This window comes from Hypomesus transpacificus, chromosome 15 (genome assembly GCF_021917145.1).
Source record: "Hypomesus transpacificus isolate Combined female chromosome 15, fHypTra1, whole genome shotgun sequence".
Taxonomy (NCBI): domain Eukaryota; kingdom Metazoa; phylum Chordata; class Actinopteri; order Osmeriformes; family Osmeridae; genus Hypomesus; species Hypomesus transpacificus.
Window position 1 is genome coordinate 4,462,292 of NC_061074.1, and position 22,841 is coordinate 4,485,132.

The 22,841-nt window shown below is 42.2% G+C and overlaps 1 protein-coding gene across 2 annotated transcripts; it reads right to left on the reverse strand.

Annotated features, from left to right (window-relative positions):
• Positions 1-16,925: 16,925 nt before the first annotated feature.
• Positions 16,926-18,857, reverse strand: LOC124477985 (RNA-binding protein Musashi homolog 2-like). 2 transcript variants are annotated; one of them, XM_047036070.1, is made up of 5 exons: positions 18,650-18,853; positions 18,280-18,320; positions 17,921-18,002; positions 17,423-17,507; positions 16,926-17,335 (listed from the first exon to the last, which is right to left on the reverse strand). In XM_047036070.1, the coding sequence occupies exons 1-5, from the start codon at positions 18,709-18,711 to the stop codon at positions 17,285-17,287; spliced, it is 321 nt and encodes a 106-aa protein (XP_046892026.1). In that variant the 5' UTR covers positions 18,712-18,853; the 3' UTR covers positions 16,926-17,284. The 2 variants fall into 2 exon arrangements, with proteins under 2 accessions (XP_046892026.1, XP_046892025.1); XM_047036069.1 differs by having other exon boundaries at positions 16,926-17,507; positions 18,650-18,857.
• Between the last annotated feature and the right edge of the window lie 3,984 nt (positions 18,858-22,841).

Here is a 22,841-nt window from a genome sequence, read left to right on the forward strand (position 1 = left end):
CCTACCGGTGTTCTTTGCCTCCCGCACTGTCGGAGGTGTCGGCGCATTGCAGTAAATGAGAGTCTTGTTTTATGATAAAGTCCAGACAGGTGAGCACACAAGCTGAAAATCCCTGCTTAACAGAGAGGGTTAATTTGAGTAAAAGCTTGTGAGAAGGTGTCATGACAAACAGTGGCAAGAAAAAATTTGAAAGACCTATCTATTTGTTATGAGCTGGCACAATACAAGCTGACAAAACCAATCGAAATACATTTGTGTTCAATGATAATAGACCAGCGAGGAGAGATGACAGCGCACTATTTCTCATTTTTATACACCGTTTGCTTGCGAGTTAAGACGGAGAAAATTGACGCCCGAGATACTGAAGAAGGCATATTCCAAAACACAATCATATCCATTTCTATTAAGGCACTCTCGACAGCAAACTCGATCTCCAGCTAAAAAGACCATACCTGCTCTGAACACCTCCTTGCTTTAACATAACAAGGTAGAGAAACTGCATAAAAGAGACCCACACACTCACATAAAGAAGGGCCTACACAGTGCTCTCACACTGTCTTTTCCTTTACTAGTTTTAATTGTATTACTGTTTGATGTATGCTTGCATTAATTCTCTTTCATGTCTGCATTCAAAATTGTATCTACTGATGTCCTTTTGCTGGGAACTGTTTTGGCAATGTTGTTCATCTTCAATATTCATGCCAATAATGCACACTGAATTCAATTGAATCAAATCAAATTGAGAGACAGAGAGAGTGAGAGGAAGCCTCACTATGGAGACATCAAAAAGAGAGGTTGTGGGGGTCCTGTGTTTGGTGAGGGCTAGCAGTGAGGCGGAAGGAGGCTGCTCTCTCCTCTTAGTGGCTGGTCAGGTGAGTGATGGGGGGGGAGCGCGGAGGCGTGAGACGTTCTCCCAGAAAGAGCAGCGGTTTAAGAGACCTGTAATCAGAGTCAGGGAAAGGAGAGGTGGAAGAGGTGGAGGAGGAGGTGGAGGAGGAGGGTGACGTGTAGAAAGACAGAAAGGGAGGTTGTGAGATGGAGGAAAGCTTGGCAAATGTACTGAGGAAGTGAGAGAGAAGGGGAAGACGAGAGGGAGATGGACGGTATGGGGAGCTGTGTTGAGTGTTGTGTGATTCCTAAACCCATTGTTTGACGTCTGCCAACCTGCAGAAAATCTTCAGCATGCTCATTGATATCCAGTCTTTTAACAATCTTCACAAAGTGCCTTCAGCTGCTTGAAATTTGCCTTGAGAGCTAACCTATTATGCTGTGGCATCATGTACCCTAGGTGAGTGCCCAGTAACAGGTGCTCAACCTCCTCTGAATGGTAATACACAACTCATGGCCAAAATGAGCTTTTGGAGCTCCTCAATGAGGACTTAAGAGTGTCATCAACAGACAGCATTTATATTGTTGGAGCTGGAGATGGGTTTTCCTGTCTTCCGACTCCTGCCAGGCTGCGCTGTGTGTTTGTTTAAGAGCTCTGGGAGAGAGAGGCTGTTTGTCTAAGCTGCTGATGATACAGGAGATAAAGACCAGAGATGATCACACCAAGTCTGGTCCCTGATGTTCAAGGCCTGTAGGTCCACTCCTGCCTGCCTGCCTGCTTGCTTATCTGCCTGTAAAGTATTGTACACTGCCTGCTAGACACCTCATCAAGCAACTTACTTGCAAAATGGCTGTGAAATGTCTCGTGTGGCATGTGCACTCATAAATGCACAGAACACTCTGAATGCTCCTGAAGCCATTGACTCAATTAATGTAGCAGTCTCTTTACACTCTTTGACGTAATTACATTACATTAACAAAGAGAAACGTCTGTTCAGTCCTAGAGGTTGGCTCTATTAAGCGTGTTTTAAGAAATATATATATACAAATATAAATATCCTACTCGTGGACTTCAATCATGTTTGTGCGACCATGTGTATCACCTTTAGAGATAAAAAAATTGGAAACCTGAACAAATATTTTTTAAACACACAAACAAAATACATGGCGCTATGGATTTATGCGGCTAAATGACATGGAACAACAGGCTAATCGCTACGTAGGCTTGTGACATCAATCACCCCTCTTTTGACACGCAACAATTTCAATCCCGGGTTTCAAACATAGAGTACTTCAAAAGGTCTGCCATGGAGTCAGTGAAAACAACTCATAAATAACCACATGGAAAGAATGAGCTTTTGAGGCAGCATCTTTACACAGTTTATCAGTTCAAGCAAGTATTCCTCCTCCCTTCACTTTCTTTCTCTCCCTCTCTCTCCTTCCCTCCCTCTCTGATTTCTGCTTTCTATCATTTCCACCACCATTCAAGACTGCACTTTGCCCTGACAGAGTGGAGAGATCATTTATAAAGCTGTGCTCTTTCACTGTTAATGACTCTGTATAATTTGTGTTCCAGTGTTCATTAGTTGGGTCGTTTTGATGGACGTGACGGTATTAAAACTCTGGTCTGTAAACCACTCGAAGCAGCAGAGGAGTGCGTGTGCGCGCGTGCATATTTTTCCTTCCATGGGCGAGCTATAAATCACCTGTCATTTACGACCACCTCTGTGCTATTCATCTACACCCTGTTACTAAAAGCCCAACGAAGAAGACAGCTGCCTCAAGGCTCGAGCTACATAAATAGAAAGAACACAAAGTCGTGTATTGAACGAGCTTGCTCTATAGGTAGGAGAGCACCAGTCAGATAGAGCGAAACACATCAACAAATGCAACAGAGGAAAGGCAAGCATTCGAGGGGGAAGTTAGAATGTTTCGTGGCGAACAACAAATGTAGTTTGGTCCTGTCTCTCTGTTTGTCTTCTGCGCACTGTTGTGATGAAGCAGTCTCCCCGTCTTATCCCCTACAGTACAGATGGTAAAATCCTCTCAGTGTTAAGTTGTGTCAGGCTGCCTTGAGTGCGGTGTTCACCATCAGGCAGCGCAGCGAAGGGATTTGGGGAAAGACTGAGAGCTGTATGGGGTGTTGGTAAGGTACTGCGAAAGATAGCTGAAAACTGAAAGGATATGGAAAGGATCAAGTTGGCCCCTAAAGACTAAGGGGTTTCTGAGGGAAAGAGCCCTTCAATCAGACGAGTTACCTGTCTTTTCCAACGCTCTCAGATCAAATCAGTCCTTTCTCAAATTAAGAAAGGAAGGATGAGAGAAAGGAATGAAGGATTGTCGGACAGACGATACAAAGCTCAGCAGGGGAGAATTCCTCTTTAACTAAACACTTTCTGTGGCCCCAAGATCATCTTCACCCCTAACCCCCAAAGGCATCTCAGCAACATATAACATTTGGTTTTCCATTTATTTAACATTGGCTTTGTTTGCTTGCTTTGTTACAAAATGAGTCCTATTTCCAAATCATGCCAGAGGTGGAGGGGGAGCAGGGGAGGCCAGAGGGTGGGGGGGGCTCCCCTGTTATGACAGCTGTAGAAACAATAGGCATTGCGCTGGGCCACGGATAGCAGGCAACAAATAAACAATGCTACATTAAGCCAAGCCAATGAGGTTCTCTTTGACAAGTATAATTGTGTGTGTGTGTGTGGCGGGGGTGTCACAGGAGAATGTCTGTCCCTTATGTGGGGTGCTTCATTGAGCAAAGTGAGAGAAACAGGGACTAAGAGACAGAGAGAGGTGCGTTGGATCCGAATCGATGCGTCAGCCACAGCAGCAAAGCCCCCTGCTGCATCTCCTCTCCACTGGCCAATAGCATGTCCAACATGACCGCACGGTCAATAGACATCATCCAGACCGATGGTCACAGGTCTGGACAGCACCGGCCGGTCGGCAGAGGAGGAAATCTTCTTGTGTGAGAGGAGCTAAAGATTTACTGCTAATCGAGTGATGAGGGGACATTTCTTTTTTCTTTTTTTCATTCCATTTGACTCTAGTTACAAGGCTATGTTTCGGCCCCAATGATGAAACGCACACAGGTTCTCATACCTAGTCTATTTACTATACAGTAAGAGTCCATAATAGCCAAATGTCTGAAAGGTTTTGGGGCCACATACTACTCAACACCAACTTCCCCCTCCCCATCCCACCTCTGAATGCACACATATGCAAACCCACTCCCAGGAGCCAGTTTGAACACGTGTCCTCAGCAGCACCTGCCCTTGCCAACACCCTGCCAGAGGAGCGGACCTGAGGCAGCTATCAACCAGCACCATAGCAACCGGGTGGGGGCGCGGAACCTCAGAGCGCTGCGGGGAGTTGACATTTACTCCTCCGAGCCGGCGCCACTCTGGGTAAAGCCTATTGTTGCCTGCCATCATCCCCCCCCCCTCCCTCGCACACCATCATCACCATCCCCCCTCCCCCCCACCCCCTTGTGCAGCTTATGACTTTAATTGCTTTTTTTGTCTTTGATGGAGAGAAGCCTACAGGGAGAGTGGAGCGGTTGCAGAGGAAAACGCTTTTGCTTTGCTCTCCCCTTCCTCCTTTCGCCAACTCCCTCACTCCCTCCTCTCTCGGGCTGATTACAGTGGTTCAGTCAGATCGACGCAAACAGGCTTCGGAGGCCGGCGAAGCTTTCAAAGGACAGGAAAGAGGGTGGGAAAGACCTTGACAGGTCTCAGAAATACTTAAGCATTGGTTGAAGACATTTGACTTGAACCATCTTGAACACAAATCGTTTTATTTTGGGGTTGGTTATATCGAAGTTGGCGCACGTGTCAGGGAGCTTTCAACTGATGAGCGGTGGTAAGTCCTTGCTCAAATGCTCTACTGTAGAATAGCCTATATGTGGTGTACTTGATTTAGCATACCCAACACAATAACCCATGACAAAAGCCGTCCCAAAAGTATAAATTGGAAATAAATTAAATCCACATCCAATGTCTGTGGATTTGATCATAATCTGGCAGTGGTAGCAGTATAACCACGCCCTTCATTATGCTCATCTCTGCTTTGAGTTTTAACAAAAACCCTCATCATTGGCTAAGATTTGACAAAGTCGCTAATTCTCCCTAATGGGCTTTTTCCTCAACAGGTTAATTATTAACACACTGCTCGATTGCTACCACATCTGTGTCATTATGCCATTTAGTCCCATTTAAGAAGATAACCTCAGCAACTGTCCATAAAGGCCGGCAACAGAAGGTCCAATCAAGTCCTCTGACCTCAGGGTGGACAAATGCTCCTTAAAGAGCCTCTCTGAGCCTTGCTTTTAGCAAAATCCAGCCAGTAAGTGCTTGTTGCATCTTGTATGTAATTGCACTGTTCATCTTAGGGGCCAACTAATTACACTTAACAGCATTGGTTATTCTGAGCAAAGTGATGGTGAGTGAGTGGGTTACAGCATGAGGTCATTTGTTGATGGAGAGGTCTTGGGGGTATTTATGGGGAGGGGGTGGACTGGGCAGCGGCCGGGCCTTACGTTGACCATCCAGCTCCGCACACTGTCGTCCAGAGGCCCGGCGTCCTGTTCCACGTGCTCAGAGGCCCGTGGTCCTGTTACGCACTCGCGTGTACAGCGTTCCAAAGCTTTGCTGGTACACCTCGACTGACAGCGTGTTAGAGCACAGAGAAGGATGGGCAGGGGGTGGACAGGAAGGGGGGGATGGTCAGATCAATGGATGGATTATGGTTAATATGTGAGAAAACACAATGGTGGCGAGGCAGACAAAGTAGGTCTGTAATTTCTCTGCTGTGCTGTTACAGTAATTAAGGTATTGAGTGAAGCGTGTCAGCCAATGGAAGAATGAAAAGGGAAAAATAAATACAACCAAAACTTCTACCACGATTTGGCTCCCCAAAAAATGTTCAACAGTATATATCTCAGAGATGGCAGATATGACAACCATGCTGATGTGTGGGAGACGAGAAGGAGGGAGAGGAGCACCCACCATCAGGGTGCTAATAAGACTGACTAACAGTTATATGAAAAGATGACCAACCATCTGAGAGTTATCTCCGAGTCAATCCTCTATTTAATAATGTACCTGCTACAGTATAGCCAAGCCAAACATGCAGCCAAGACCTAAAACATTTTTTATTAGCAAACATAACCAACTTAGCGATTCTCCTCAAAGAAAAATGAATGTTCCCGGAGAGACCTGACAGAGCGCATTCTCATCAGAAATTGATTTAGTTCCAGTTTCAAGCCATAAGGAGTTAGCCCCATTCATATTTTAGAGTCCTTCCATGTCAAAGGGACTACAGAGGAACAGTTAATGACAGGAACTGTAAGCACACACTGAGGAGAAACACCTGTCTGCCAATTCTCTCTCAGGTCACTCACAACTAGCGAAGTAAGATTTCCATTAACCATAAGGATTGATGGCTGGATGGAAAGAGTGATAGAAAGATGGATAGATAGAGATAGAGAACAAGATTGAATAACAAGGGTGACTCAGCTGCTTCCTGAATATTCTAAAGTAAACCTCTGTTGATGGTGAAACACTAGTTAGTAGTTGGTGGACATTTTGGCCAAATCTATCATTTCTAAACAAGGAATTCTTGCATGGGACAGACTTTCAATACTCATCTTCTGAAGGTCAAATGTGTTTTACTGCAACATAGCCAAATAACTTGTATATTGAGTGTTTAAATACAGCTAAGATCAACAAAATATGCATGCAACTATTCATTGACCCCTACCATTCACACACTCAATACAACCTAGCACAGATGTACAGACAACAAGCTTAACGAGGAAACTGCTTTGTGTTTCAACAGAGTATTGGGAGACGAGGCAAACATGACAAATAAACAAACAATGGCAACCTTTTTATGGAGCAACAACAGAGCAAGTGTGAATTGTGTGTGTGCTTGTGCTTTTGTGTGTGTGTGTGGGGGGGGGGGGGGGGGGCTTCCTAATGGGCCTGTTGGAGAGGGAGGCTGCCACTCTTCTGCTCACTCTCTCTCTCCCTCGCTCTCTCATTCTCCCTCTCATGCTGCCAGTAATCCCTCACTGAGAGAAAAACGGCCTCTAAATTTAGCATCAGATTTATCATGCAGTAGGAAAGGCTGGAGCAAATGAGAGAGATAGAGAGTTTGTGAGAGAGAGAGCATGTCTGTGTTTGAGAGAGAGAGAGAGCCAGAGACAGAGAGAAAAAGAAAGAAAGAAAGAGGAGGGAGAAGATAAAAGGAGGAGGGGGTAGACGCTGACAGTTAGGGGCTGTCCATCATGAGTCACATTCAGGACCAATAAGACAGCTAGAGAGACTATGAGGCATGAGGAAGAGAGAGAGAAATAGATGGAAGGGATGGAAGAAAGCAGAAAGGTATTAAAGAGAGAGAAAAAAGACCGACGGTGTGCCTTTGCAAGAGAGAGAAAAAGCTAAGTCATACAGGACAGAGACACAGATGAGAGAGAAAGAGAAAAGTGGAGAGGCTCGGTAAGGAAGGATAAAAAAGAGTTGATTCTGCAGTGTGGTGAAAAAAACGACAAAGCAAGGCTAAAACGGCCACCCAGTCAGATGTGTGTGTGAGTGTGTGTGTGTGTTCTCAAAAGGCCCCAGCACAGCGCTGCATCCCAGTGAAGGACATTCGGCAGGCAAGGACGCCAGCGCGGCAGGTCAGCACTCCTTATTTGGGCTGCTCTCTGTGGCAAACATAAAAACTGGATTGATTAGTCGCGCCTGGCTGTCTGCATCCACTGCCTAAGAGAGTAGGGGAACTAAACAACCCAGAGCATCAATGGCGTCTGACCATTGACTCGACCAGCTAGCTATTGCGGCATTGTTAGCATTCATTAGCCGTAGTTGTCACCACCGACAGAGTGAGCTGTTACATCACCAGCAATTAAAAATTAAGGCTAACTTTTGAGAGGAAGTTTTAGTCAAGTGTACCTTGCTTGGATATCATTTATCAGAATGTAAAATGGTATTACGTGATAACCAACTACTAGAGATCTTAGTCATCCAAATATATGGATAATTCACTTAAGATATAAAAAGTTTGAAAAACAGTCACTTTTTTGAGAAAGGAGGAGAGAAATTATATTTTGCTACTAACCTCTTACATGCTCTGCCTATGCTCTAAGCATGCAGGCAAAACACACACACACCTGTGACCTGCACACAAACACACTTGAGCGCACTGTGACATCAAAGTCAGATGGAAAGGAGACTAGAGAAGTGGCATCTAGTACCCTCCTACACACCTTGTTGTCTGGCAGAGAGACTTCCACTGCGGGAGAGGATCCCCGAAAAAAATGACAACTGCCGAGATGTGTTCCAAACCTGGTTCATATAATAACCTGTCTCCACGTTGACAGGTGTTTGAAGTCTGACTGCAGCCTTGAGTCAGGATTTGGAGTAAAGCATGGCACCATTTTTTCCATCCATGTATTGTGGCGGTGGGGGTGATGGTGGATTTTGGGGTGGGGGTGTGAAAGTGTATAAAAAACTGAGATGCTTGGGACAAGTGTTTTCCGAAGGCTGAGTTGACTTGTGTGTGAAAAAGAGGAAGCGGAGGAGGGGGGGTGGAGGACAAATGGATGATCAAATCAGTTGTGACTGGTTCTTGACTATACTTCCACATACAAACAGACTGAGAGGTGAGGGGGGGCATGCAAACACGGTCCTAGCTGCCATGAGGTGCATCAATATGTCTGCTGCAAGGGTAATGCAATATAAACACACCACTGAGAATATATAGCTATACGTGTATATATATATACAGTACATTGTGTGTGTGTGTGTGTGACATATACCTTAATGACAGTAGACAACTTTATTCATACTTTAGCCTATTTCGTATTTTATCCGACTCTACACAGGAGTAAAGAGAGAAGCAGCAAGTCATGATGATGATAAGGCAGCACTGAATCAGTGTAGAGGGTGGGATTCAGACCTGTGTTCAACTGAAGCCTTTGACTGACAAGGTGTATACAAATATTACTGTTTCACTCACACCATCTCTACAGTACCATCTCTGTCCCTGTACAGCCCTGTTGTTAGATGGCACATGAAAGTGGTTTCCTCCAAAGACCAACACAAACATTTGCACGATTTCAGACTTTTTCTCGTTATCTTCATCCCAAACGTTGCACTGCTGCCATCCATCTCATCTTCTGTACCAGGGTGGACAGACACCCCCACAAGAACAGCATCAAGACCATGTGGACAGAGCCCACATCAATAAATAAATAAATAAGCAGCCAGTGTGTGTACAGGAGCGAGTGCAAGAGGAAGGAGGTGGAGTGGCTAGCACGCGCCGCCACACAGAGACCAGACACAGATGCTGAGTTCTGGAGGTGGCCTCGTTGTGAGCAGGGAGAGGGGGGGGGGATTTTGTTTGGCTGCTCTCTCCCCTGGTTGCCTCATTAACGTCACTCAACATCGGTTTTTGGTGGGCCAGCATCTGTGAACCCACCCTGCCCCCTGTCCCAACCAGAGGTGGTCGTCTGCCCGTTCCGACGTGGGCGCAGCACCCCACCAAAGACCCTCTCATCAGCCAGGTAACTGAAGAGCAAGAGCACTGGGACGCATGACAAAGCAGTTTTGGACCACACTGAGTCGACCTGCAGAGAGAAACCTTGCGCAATGGACAAGGTGTTTCAACCTTGAGCCCATACATTTTTTATTTTTTCAGGAATTCAGTAGTTCTTGTCAGAATTGCTGGTGCCCTACATTTGAAACACCACATTTTTCTTCTTTGTAGAAACAGCTCTGTTTCCATAGAGAAAAAAGGTGTCAGCTCAGACTATTGGACAACTGAAACAGAAGTGAAATCAAGGCTGATTCCCAAACACTAAAGCTTAATGCAATGTCATCGGAAATGGACCATGGGCAGTGTTTCACTGCTGTACTGTGTATCAATCCTTTTCCTATCAGAGCAGCCAACATCTGTATGCACCAAATAAAAGTGTGGTTAGCTTTCAGCCGAAGTTTTGCAGTGCTTGGTGAAAAAAAAGAGCATAACACCTGCTGCAAATTCAAAAATGGAGATGCTGAACATTTTGGCTTTTTTTCAGTTCAAATTCTTGCCAAGTCGTCAAGTTCGCAAAGGCAAAAACTGCAGCCGGAGAGAGGGAGAAAAGGAAGGAGGGAGGGGGAGAAAGTGAGAACATATTGAATGGGACTGAGCAGTGGTTTTCTGGGCTCTTAATTGGTATCTGAGTGGTAGGCCACAAAGGAGAGTGAGAACTGGGCTGTTGGACTGGTGAATCTCTCATGGAGCGGACTCCAAGTGTGTGTGTGTGTGAGTGTGTGTGTGTGTGTGTACATGAGAGAGTTCACACAATTCACCTTTGGACTTCATTAAGAACTTGGCCAGGAGTTTTCACACTTGCAACACCCCCACCCCTACCCGCCCCCGACACACACACAAACCACACAAGCCCCCACACTAACTTCAGCTACTTCTGTGTACACAACCTGCACAGTGATTTCACACAGTGACACAGCAGTAAAAGGAGAAAATTACATCTAAAAGTTACACTGCAAACTCAATTCTTTTTGTTAGACCATTCCTCCTTGTCCACTTTTCCAAAAAATGTACAAAGACACACAAGTGGCCGGACACACTCCAAACACACACTCCCATCCACACAAGCACAGTTACAGGCACACACACACAATTACCTACACACTCCTCTGGAGAGTCACAGAGGAGGGGTGCTGTTGGGGGGGGGGGGGGAGGGGTGGAAGTATGTGGGATGCTGTGCAAAGCGAGAAGCGCCCACAGAGGCATTGTTTTGACAGTTCTCATGGCAGTAAATGCCAAAGCGTCTCCACTCAGGCAGGGTGCGTGTTAGCGGGGGAACTGAAGGATCCCATTATTCTGTGCGCTCAACCTTCTTCCCCCCTCCCCCCCATCTCTTTCTCTCTCTCTCTCTCTCTCTCTCTCTCTCTCTCTTTCTCTCTCTCTCTCTCTCTCTCCACACTTCTCCCTCATCCTCTACCCCTCTCTCTCTCTCCACACTTTTCCCTCATCCTCTACCCCTCTCTCACTCTCCTGCTCTCTCTGTCTCAGACTTTCTCATAAGCCCACACACTGTTGGAATAATTACTTGCAGTTGACTTTCTTTGGTAAATACCAGACTCTTATTGGTCTGATTTTTGGCTGCTGATGTCCAGAACCTTGTTTGCACTTGTGATCCAAAAGTTATGATTTCGGGTTGCTAGTCAAATACAAATAATTCTACAAGTCAAATTGGCCAGTAGGATAACGCCTACAGATGATTAGCTAGAAAGCGTAAACGTTAAAATCATGACATGCTTTCAGGTTTGAGGATGTCTGCAGATGGATGCGTGTGGACAGACTGGCCAGATGATTGTTTGCCGGAGGGGGCATAGGGGATGGAGGGAAAAATCGATATATCTCGACAGTGGATGCCAGTTACAATCTCTTACTTGTGAAATCAAAGGCATATTGACTAACCACTGAGAAATACATCCTTTAAGTCCTAAGCTTCCTTATCAATAAATAAAAAGCATGAAATAGCAACATTGCGTAAGTCCCTGAGTCCAGGCAGGGGTTAATAAAGGTAAATTGTACCCACGAAGCAATAATGAGCTACGCTGCCGATATCAATAACAGACGTTAGCGCACACCGGGACATGTCGTTTTGTTCGCCTGACAGAACAGCGGTGGGAACGGCAGTTTTTGCAAGAACTTTTCAAATACTATGTCAAGTTCTGTCAGAATTTAAGGGCTGCTAGGTTAAAGAGAATTGACAGAACTTCTTTCTCGCTTTTTCGTGAGGAGGAAACAAGCTGTGCTGAGTGTATAAAATAAGTGCTGGGTTACTGCTTGCTTGACTATTCAGCATCATGCTCAACTCCAAACACGGAGCCATACGCTAACATAATGCTGCATGATTGGAGGCAAAGGTAGACCTGTATTTGCATAAAGTGTTATTATTGGGTGGTTCCCTTAACACAAAGCAAACACCTAGAGGCTGTGTTCAAGCCACTGCTGAGAACTGACTGATTTAATGCCCCCATTCATCTCAGAGCCAGTGTGGGAGCCAGGAAACAGCATTAGGCCTCGGGGCTCTCGGCCTGCCCAGCACTGCTTGGACCAGAGTGCTTGGTGTGTGTGTGTGTGTGTCCGGAGCGAGTCAGTGAGTGACTGCGTCATTTCTCCTCCAGTGATTGTCCAATCTGGACGAGGCAGGGGAAAGTTCTTCAATTCAATTAGTTGGACAAGTGGTGCTGTGGACACCTGCCACCCTCGGAGGCCAGCCTTCTACTGAAGAGTGAGAAACTGCTCCCTGGACCAGTGGTCCTGGAGTACTCCCTGAACACTGCCCTGAAGTGGCTGGAGAAAGTTGATTCTCTCACACGCGCACACACACAGGTATATGGGGTAACCTTGCGGCTGACACCCAAATCAGAAGCAAGTTCCTCGATTGGAAAACCCAACATGTGCCACATAATTTTTTTGTAACTAAAAGTATGACAGAATTACTGACTAAAAGACAGCAAAACTAGTCAATAAGTTTGGCTTGATGTCTGTTACATAGCTTCAAAGGAACCTATGAAGCTAGTCCAACTGTCTTATCCTTTGCTGTATTAAGATCCTTCTCCATCCACATTTTTCACTCTGGGCTAGAACAAATACATGCCATATTCTCCAATAATGAGCTCGCCCTTAAGCAGAAGGTTCATTGACAACTCCAGGTGTGGTTTCCCCTTCATGTACCTTTACAGTGTCATTCCTTTATTTTTTGCCCTTTGAAAATACAATAATTTATGATCAATACTATGTGTCATCTTTCTTATTGTGGTAACTTGTCCTTGAGTCAAATTCATGTTTATTCAGCTAGGATTGCATAATTGATTTCAAGGGTGATATTTTTTTGCAGAGCATAGCCCACAGAGCAGAAAATATCAAAGCCCTGTATACATCTGCCAAATAAGGGAGCATATGCTTACACATCAACCACGTATGCACTGAATATGTTATACGACTTTTGTCAGCAACACTTCGACAGAAACATGTGGTTTTGACAGGAACAAATGGATTTTAAGGGGGGGGACACAGGGGAGAGAAGAGAGACTGCATGAGTAGACACACACCCCTTGCTGGTTCTCAATTATACAACAATATCCCTCAGAGATCATGTGCTTTGGCTTTGAAAGCACCCACTCCTCCATTTCCCAGTTTGTAACCTGAACTAGGCTGTACGGCACAAACAATGCTGCTCTTTGTGTCACAAACATTCCACAATCAATCTCAAAGTCTTTAGGAGGGGGAAACGTTGCGTGAACAACCACACAAGGATTCGCTGTCATTTGATCAAATGTTGTAGTCTCCTTGCAAAAGACCAAGGACATTTTCTCATGTATCTCATGTAACTGTAACACTGGCCCACTAGTATCTATCAAAAGTGCTATCATGCTGATTACACAGAGCATATTGGGCAAAAATGTGCACTGAACTCCTGTTTTATTAATAACAGACTCTTACCTTGGGTTGAGCACGTCGAGGGAAGGCAACTTTGGGGTCAATCTGTCCAAGTTTGAAGAGATAGGAGAGGGAGAAAAAGAGATATTCAATTATATATCAAGAATGATTGAAGGTCTATTAAAATAATGCATGAAGAATGTTTGAAATATAAAAAAGAAAAGATGAAGATCTGAAGATGCCAAATGTTTAAATGTTACATTCGTGGGAAATGTAACCTTCATAAAATGTGGTTGACAAAATTGTGTGATTGGGTTTACAGATCTAAAATACACAGGACCGACATTACTGGTGGTGTGTTCAGCTTCAGGCCTGGTGATCCACACCCTGCAACACTGAACTTACTGTTCTTAAACTCACAGACTGAGTCAGACCGGTTGAGGCAGGTGAGTCAACTATCCGGCTAATAAATTACACTAATAAACACTAATATTACACTAATAACTATTAAATATTTGTGCATTAAAGCATCACCAATGTGTGTGCCTGTGTGTGTTTAATTTCACAGCTTCTTTGCCAAGGGGAATCAATAGTCACATTAAAAGTGACTGATATAACCAAAAGCCTGGATACTATTTGCATTCACCTTGTCACAATGATCCATTTCAACACAACTCCTCATTACTCCACAGCACAAATGATGGGAATTGCTCGATATGGCCTCACACTTAACGAGTTATCAGATGAAATCTGATGAAATGGCCTAACTGGGTTTGGGTTACTATTAGGAAATTGAAGATACATCAGCTGATGGATGAAGAACACTACCAACAGCTTTTACAATTATTACGTTAAAGTAATTTAGCTCATGCACTCTGTATTGAAGTTTGATATTCAAAGCAACATAATGTGCTGTCTGGTAAATGTTCTTTCCATTTGAAAACAAATGAGAAGCACATAAATCAAACTCCTCTCTGAATGCATTTTATGGATTTCCAATGATATATGGTTCAGCAGAAGCAGTTACTTAGCGTGCATGTAACCTATATGTGCTCAAAGAAAACAATCTAGTTACATTACAGTTACATAGGCTTATGGAATCCATTGTTTATGGCATTCTAGGGTCTATAAATAATACAATGAAAAATAAATACAAACTGCATTTGCAGGTGTTGTGTTTTGTTTTCTTTTACTCTACCTATGGATAAACAAGCTGCCAAGGTACTCTTGACTTAAGATTGAGAACACCTGCAAATATATGCAGTATACTCTGCCAGGTTACAGTGTTTACAGACTTTTTTTTTCTCCCTGAAAAGAAAACCTTCAGCACAAGACAATCACTCAAAAGTTCCAGGGTCATCAAGGGTTATTTGACTTTTATAATTAAGGTACTAAACAGAAAATAATACTCTGAATCTGTGTTACCACTTCACAATTTAAGACAACATAATCGTAGGGGAAAAAGACCACATAGGAACACTGCAAAAAGTGTGCTTTCAAGACCTGTCAATTCACCCAAAAACAAAGTTAAAACAGGACTGAATAACAGGGATAAATATGCCAGAGTGTGGAGCTGACAGACACAGACGTGTAACTGAATTCATCCGGTGTGCTTGAGTGCATTAGCATAGAAGAATGTTCTTTAGCTAGAGCTGTTTAGTCTAGTACAGAGAGATGGCTTTTACAAATGGCATCAGTATAAATTCTAGTGTCAGCACACATAGTAATGAAGTGTTGGGTAAACTCACTATGTCAAAGACTCAATAAAAGCTGAAATATGTCATGCATCATTTTGAAATGCTTGCAGTACATATGAACATGCAAACATTGTGTAAAGGGGCAGAAGGAAGGGGTCTGTGTTGAAGTAAGAATGTTGATGTCCAACTAACTACTATTATCTTAGCTGAATAATTATAATCGTATTATCAATAACTATTTTACTTTGAATATTTTATTATATTGTACAGTACACGTGTTGTTTTTCAGTCTTAATTAGGTTTCATTGCAGCCAAAAGTGCAATAGACAATTTCAAACACAGAATTACCATGTGGATGAACCATGTCTCTGGGTCTAATAACCTGCTTGCCTCAAGGTGTGACATGATTCTCCATCTCCATTTCACACTCCTGTCTCGTAGGCACTTGTGCACAGCCAAATCGACCTCCAACGTTCAAAACACAGAGGTACATTTTAGTTCCAAAAAGTCCTGTATGCTGGGCTATCATTTAGTCTTGGTGTTAGTAGACACCACTTTTATATGGTTCTTCATTATTATGAGATTATTAGTCTTCCTATGAGAGCAGTGAATATTTTAATGTAAAGGATCCGGGATAACTTTTCTTTTGGCCTATTAACTGACTATTTGGCTCGTGTTGTCAGTATTGAACCTGTAGGGGTTTTAAATAGGAACTCCGAGAGACAAAATCAGCCTCATTACAAACATATACAATTTGTCAAAAAATGGTTTTGAATATTTTTACGACCATGGACCAGTTAAAAACCTTGAGGACAGCATAAGTGCCCACTTGTCTCCTCTATGCTAGTCCCAAAGAAGGAAGTCTTTAAGCAGCCTCTCAGGTAAGTAAGCATGCTTGCAGTCACAGCCACTGGCTGCACTGAGCACAAATATGGTATGATTATAATTTACCAAGTACTGGGAACTTAAGTCAAAAAGAAATATCAACAGGGATCCACCATTAACACCCTAAGCAATTCCAATTAAATAAACATTGGTTTGTGTTAAGGATGAAGGTCAGGAGCTGATTGTGTAAGCTCTGAAAATGTCAGATTCAGGTCAAAATTAAGCTTTATGTCTTTTGCTTGACTGATTTAACTGACCTCAAAACTCAAACTTGAACATTAAACTGGAAAGTTATTAACAAATGTGCCATTACCTTTGGATATATTTTAACAAGCTACCAGATATTCAAATTAAAATATACATTATATATATATATATATATATATATATATATAACATATATTACATAAATACATTTGATGCCTGTAATAGCCATGTTTAATAAATGCTTGCATTATCCAGTCCTTTGTCGAGAGAACTTAAGTCTTGTTAATCACAAAATCTATTTAGAAATCCCATTTAAGACCTCTCAGAGCAAGAGCAGGAAATCATGCCATCAAAAATGATTGTGCTTGGAGAGATGGAAGGCAATTACAAACTGAGCTGTGTCAACCACCAGCAACCCTTACCCCCCCCCACCGGCCCCCCCAACCACCCACTCTCTCCCTCACACACACACACGTTTCAAGTAGCCCAGTCCTCAAAACAAAGCATTCTTTAGCAGGGAAACAAAAATAAAATACCTAAAGCCAAAAGGCATTTTCCAAAAAGTGAGTCATACAAAATAAATTCTGACCAAGTTCAATTTAGCGCCATTTTCACAGATTACAGTTATGCACTTCATATTTTTCTGCCCTCATCTTTATCTGGGGTCTATGGTTAGAAGAAAGTGGAGATAGGCAGCCTAGGGCATATTTAAGAGGAAGAGAGGTAAGGATATTCAGACCACTGAAGATGACAGGAGCCAACAGGTAGGTATCTCGTAGAGTAAATTACACAGGCAACAGACTCAGGTGGGTGTAAATGAAAGCTTAACTCAAGATGAAGTGCACATAAAAAGTACATTTATTTATAGATAAGCCTGCATTTTTGCAACACAATCTTTCAATTTTATTTTGAGGAAATGTAAAAAAAACAACAAAACACAGCACAATTATTTAGGTATATGTATGCGTATTTTATGAAGAAAAATATGTTTTATTTCTAGTTAAACAACAAAAGCTCACCACAACACTGGTCTGCTCAAAGCATTAAGATGTGCTTGGAGGGCCGATTCACAGTTGGTTAAAGTGCAACAATTACTTATTGTATTTAAGCCCTCTATGGTAAAGAAAGGGTTACAGGCCTTGCTTTTTGAAAGGACACAAGAGGCTCAGAATGCATAATTGCCTAGCCACTTGTTAACGTCATGTGTATGCGGCTGTGAGTGACAGATTCAAATAACATGGTTCAGAAGTCTGAAACAGATACAATGGAACAGGGGATCAAGGACATGCATGCAAGGTGCAAAATCGGAGAAGTAACAAAAGAAGTATCAAACATACCGTTTTCGAGTCTAATTCGTGATGTGGCTGAGCTAAGACTTTATCTACACTGGCAGCATCCGCAAATGTAACGAATCCGAATCCCCTGTGGCAAAGGAAACAACACAGAAAGCAAAAACATTTGCGGTGTGTACAACAACAAAGCTATACACTACAATGTATACGAATTTCGCATATATTTTCACTTTGCATACTAGTTCATTCAGTTTTGACCTTCAATGTACTTTTCCTTGTGGAATAAAGTGAACTGTTATTGACATATTTCCTAGACAAATGAAGGGTACAGATGTACGCATCGAAATATGTTAGTATTATGAGCTCTGGTCAATGTCAAATCATTGTCGAGCGCTGATTCAAGCGCTTGTAAAAGCGCAACGCGGGACAAAAATAAATTGCTTGGCTACTTGATATTGAGATAACAGTATGAGGACACGGAGAATACACGTCCAATGTCAAAGTATATTGAAGGCAAGCATGGGAGAACAATATCGTATTTACCTGGAGCGCTTTGTCGTTGGATCCCTCATCACCATACATTCTCTGATTTCCCCGAATTTACTAAAATAGTCTCTAAGGCTGTCTGCAAAACAAGAAAGAGAGATATATTGTGTCGATTATTTAACTGACACACATACTAATGTTTAAGAAATATGCGCGGTGACTGTTCCCTGTGAACATAGGGGTCGAATAGAGGACTTCAAATGATTGGAAATCAAAATAACCTTGCGTGCAAAGGTACACACTCTACATATCCCACACAGCACGGGCACACACGGGCAAGCAGCACGAGCAGCCTCAGCCTGCCACAGAATACAACCCGACAATGCCCCACTGTAATCCGCTTATGATTTTCTTACCTGGTGAAGTTTGCCAGCTGAGGCCACCGATAAACATTTTACTGTAAGAAGAAAATATAGCAGAAGTGAGTCCAGATGTCAGATCGGCCATTTTGACGTGTAGCTAACTACTTGGCTAGCTGTAGCTAACTACTTAGCTAGCGACAAAAAGCGAGGAAAACGAAGGTAGAGCAGTAGCAGGAGAGCTCTACATAGCAAGCTCACCGAGCCAGCAATATTGAAAAAGGGGGCAGGCCCGTTACAATCAAATAAAGGTGTAGTTGACTGCACCCGGAAGGCAATATAAATGTCAGTGATGTGATAAAGCAACATTTACAAATAGAACTAGTGAAACCATAAATAAACGAATCATTAACGTTCGTAGTCTTACCCCGGGTCGTGTTGCGAATCATTAGGGCTCCCAGATGTGGCTTGGCTCCCGTCTCCCTCCATATCTAACCTAGCTATTTGCAGTACCTAACACACACACAGACACAGCAAACGAAGCCCGCTACGAGAATATTACTGAGCCGGGAATGCAACCGTCACACGTGGGATCAGCTCAGCCTGTGGCTCCCTCCCCCTCCCTTGACCCACTTGGGGCGGGGTAGGGGCTCGTCACCTAACCAATTCCATTGACGTCATTTGCCATTCCCCGCCCACATACAGATGTAACCACTTTGCAGATTTCTTTCTATGTATGTGACACGTATTATATCATCGATACAGATGTAAAGTTAACCACAATAGTCATACATGCTTACATGCATGCTGACTGTGAAAAGAAAGTCATTAAAAAATCTATTTTAATTTCATGTAACTAGTTCTGATTGATACAGAAACAGAATCAGTTATTTATTAATCTATTATGGAAGGTTTTCTTATAATTTATTAACTGACATGGAACCATTATGCCTACGTTTTAATAAGATTTGTGTCTAGTTAAAATTGTTTCGGACTATTCACTGGCTATGTCTGGTTTGCTACAGTAGTTAACTGGCGTGATATATTCCGTGTGCACTGTGTTCTATGACGTTTTCCTTGCTCTAAATCTCTGAATCCGGATCTACAGTTGAGTACATCTCAACAATGAGAGTCTATGTGAAGTGAGCTTTCAAAGTTGCGTGTAACAGAGAACACTTGTTTTAACTGTACCCTCACCTAAACCTGAACCTACCAACATTTTGGTTGTGTAGCTGTTGCAATTCTGAAGAGATTTATAAATTACATGTTGAAGTTCAAGTCCACTGATTTGGTGGAGCAGAAGTAAGACTGGCTCTAGACCAATTGTATGTTGCTGGTGTTGACAATGCCAGCATGCAACATACCAGCACATATCATGTTAAATATTAAAATTAATCAACATTCAATTATCATTATATTTACCATATTAATTTAATAATTCCACAAACGCCATGCCACAAAAAAGCCCATACTAAGATGGTCTGCCAGCTCTGTCTATACCCATTGAACTGAGGACATTCAGAAATCTGAAAATGAGCTAGATGCTATTCTCTGGATTCAGAAATCATGCTAGAATGACTGTTGTTTATTTCCTCAAAGTTTCTTTGGTGAAAAGCATAGGCTGGAGGCAACCCTTGGTCCATCACTTTCTTTTTACCCTTTCTTTTTCCTTGGGTAGAGCTTTCAAACTGCAGTTTAGCAACACAAAGTAAAGGTGACACACATCAAGCCAAAGGCTAGGCAAAGCTGAACTAAATCTGACTGATTGATTGGCGTGTGGAGACTGCATTTGCACCTCACTTGCTAGAATCTAGGAGCTGTCTGGCTGTTGGTTAACTGCACACAGAGCCATGCTATTATCAGAGGCAGACTCAGTTTGTATAACAGAACTTTAAAGGCATAAGTTTAGTTTGGGGCTTAAATTACTTTCACAAACTATCATAGCAAGGATTTGAAACAGTACACATGCATTTTATAAAAATGTAATTGATTTTAAAATGTTATAATAGATGACATCCATTTTTAAGTGGGATTGATTTACAAATGAATCTCATATAAATTGAATACAATGGAAATGCACTAGTAATTTAGCCCTTTGTACTTACATGCTCTGGAGACCGTTGTCTCAGCATTAGAGCAGAATGAATGCTAACTCGATATATGCATAGTGGTGCCATAGCCTGTTGAAATAATCTTCAAATGAACAAATACACAAGTGTAATAACCCCTGTTCGCCTGTTTGACTTTCATGAAGTTTAGAGTTGTATGCAAATGAGGCTTGGCTCAACACTCAACTACTGTAGCATTTTCATTCAACTCAGTTGAATAGTCATAATACTTATTGAGCACAGTACTTGTGTATTGCATGTTTTGTTAAGAGGTGCAAAAGTATCATATATAGCACACTAGTATTTTGTTTTATTTTGCAACCACTGAATTAAAAAAACACTTTCTTTCAAATTAGAGGGGAATGGCTGTTGTTTGTTAGGGCCAGAGGTTGATCAAAAGGGGACGAGGTCTGGTTAGTGGTTTTTATGATTCTAAGGGGTTTGATGAAAATGTGAGAACTTTACATGGATTGGAAATGGATACTGTATCACTAACCTCTGTTTGTATGAAACAACTCCCACATAGCATCCACTGGACATCTCATCTCACTCATGCAGTTAAAAAAAACAGTTTTTTAATCGCAGTCATACAGGCTGTAAAAATAGACTTATTTTACTTCAAATGAGACATCTGCAAGAGTCCCAACTCTGGAATATGCTTCTGTAATCTAACTTTCAATTTAGAAGCCTTATCATGTACTGTGCTAAAACATCTCTCATCAGTGAGTCACCAGGAAATGAGTACACACAAATACGGTCATATGAAATATAAACACTGGCTCAGATGTCGAAGACAGTCTGATGGTGGGCATAATTAAACAATCTTTACAGTGAAAGTATTATATAATCCTCAAAAACAATGCCATTAATTACTTTACATGTTTTAGTATATAATATTTCAACCACAACTAATGAATGAGGAAGAAATATGCAAGCAGGACTGGGTGGGATGGGGTGCCAGGGGCCCTGGGGACCGTTAACAAATTGTAACAGCCATTAGAAGGAATCGTAAGAGGACATTCTCTCAGATCAAACAGTGACAGAGATAAGAGGATCCCCCAAGTAGCCCCCCACACCCACCCTCATCGGATGAGTGGAGTAAACTGGACTGTTATCAAACCAAAAGATAATAGGAAATGACAAACTGTGACTTAATTAACCAAGGGGGGTCTTGGTGCAGTCATTTCATCTCCCCATACATGATAAATCTCTTTCTCTGAGACTTAACGGATATGACTGCACAGTTTATTAAGCTACTATCATTGAAGTTAGTGCAAACTGAACACTGTACCCTATACTAACGATGGGGTCTTCCCCTGAACAATACAACTTGAAATTGTCTTTGAAAACAGTGCCAAGAACTTTATTTCTAACATCAAATGTTTCCGGACATAAAAACAGTACTTAATCATATACTAGTTTGATGAAAAACAATTCATGGAGATTTAATGATCCAAACATTTGTGCTGGTTCAGTGGCGTATCAGGTTCTATTGCATAATATAGCCTAGATATTAAGACTGGCTGGCACGTTAATGTATAACACCTTATCAGAACTTGCTTTGTAATGGTGATATGATGTAACACTAAACACTAAAACAAATAAGTGTTAGTGTCTTGAATGGTGTCAAGTAAAAATATATTGTCTATTTGGAGTAATTTCAGGTCTTCTGTTGGTTTGGTGTTAATAGCAGTTTATTAGATCATGTTTGTGATGCTGTTCTGAAATTCAGTTCAAAGAAAAATTTAGTGACTGTAAAGTCTGCTTCGCCACAGTAATGATGAATGCTAGAGAACACAAAACAATTACTTTACAACTGTGGTGATGAAAAGAAAAGTTAAGTTGAACTAAGGTGATTTATTCATCATCTGATGAGTCACAGGAGAACAGAAAATGTTTGTTGGTTTGCAGTCAAGGCCTAGTGTATAGTAGGTTTAAGATTAGGGTCAGAAAGTAATGTGCTAGTGGTACTAGATCTGTGTTGAAATCCCATTGTTCACAGTTTGTGTCACAGTTTAACGTTTAGGCCTACTTTACAGCATAGAATGTGTGAGGGCTGTTCAAGGATTAGGCCATGCTGTGTCTCAAGGGTAAAACAATCTAGTAATAATAAAAAAACTAAAATTGTTAGGTCACTATCCGGTGTGCATGAGCAAAACTAACACGACAGACTTATGTGCAACTGCTTTTTGTGTTGTGTGCTCAATACTGTTGAGAAAAATCATCTTAGAAATGTACTGGTGTGACTATCCCTGGTGTTTTCTCCATCCTGTTTAATTCCCTGGTCGTGATTTCATGAGGACAGTTTAGCAAACATCCTGTTGTGTTTCCTGCACTGTTAGATCAAGTAAGATCAGCTTTTAAAAGGACAAACCCCCTTATCTATTTTAGATATTGCTAATTAAAACACATTTCATTTGTTAATGAAAAAAGCCTCAGTGCACAGAGGCCCTATCGCATTACGCGCCTTTGTCGGTTAGCCGTCTGATGTTTTGTTTTGGCTGCAGTGTG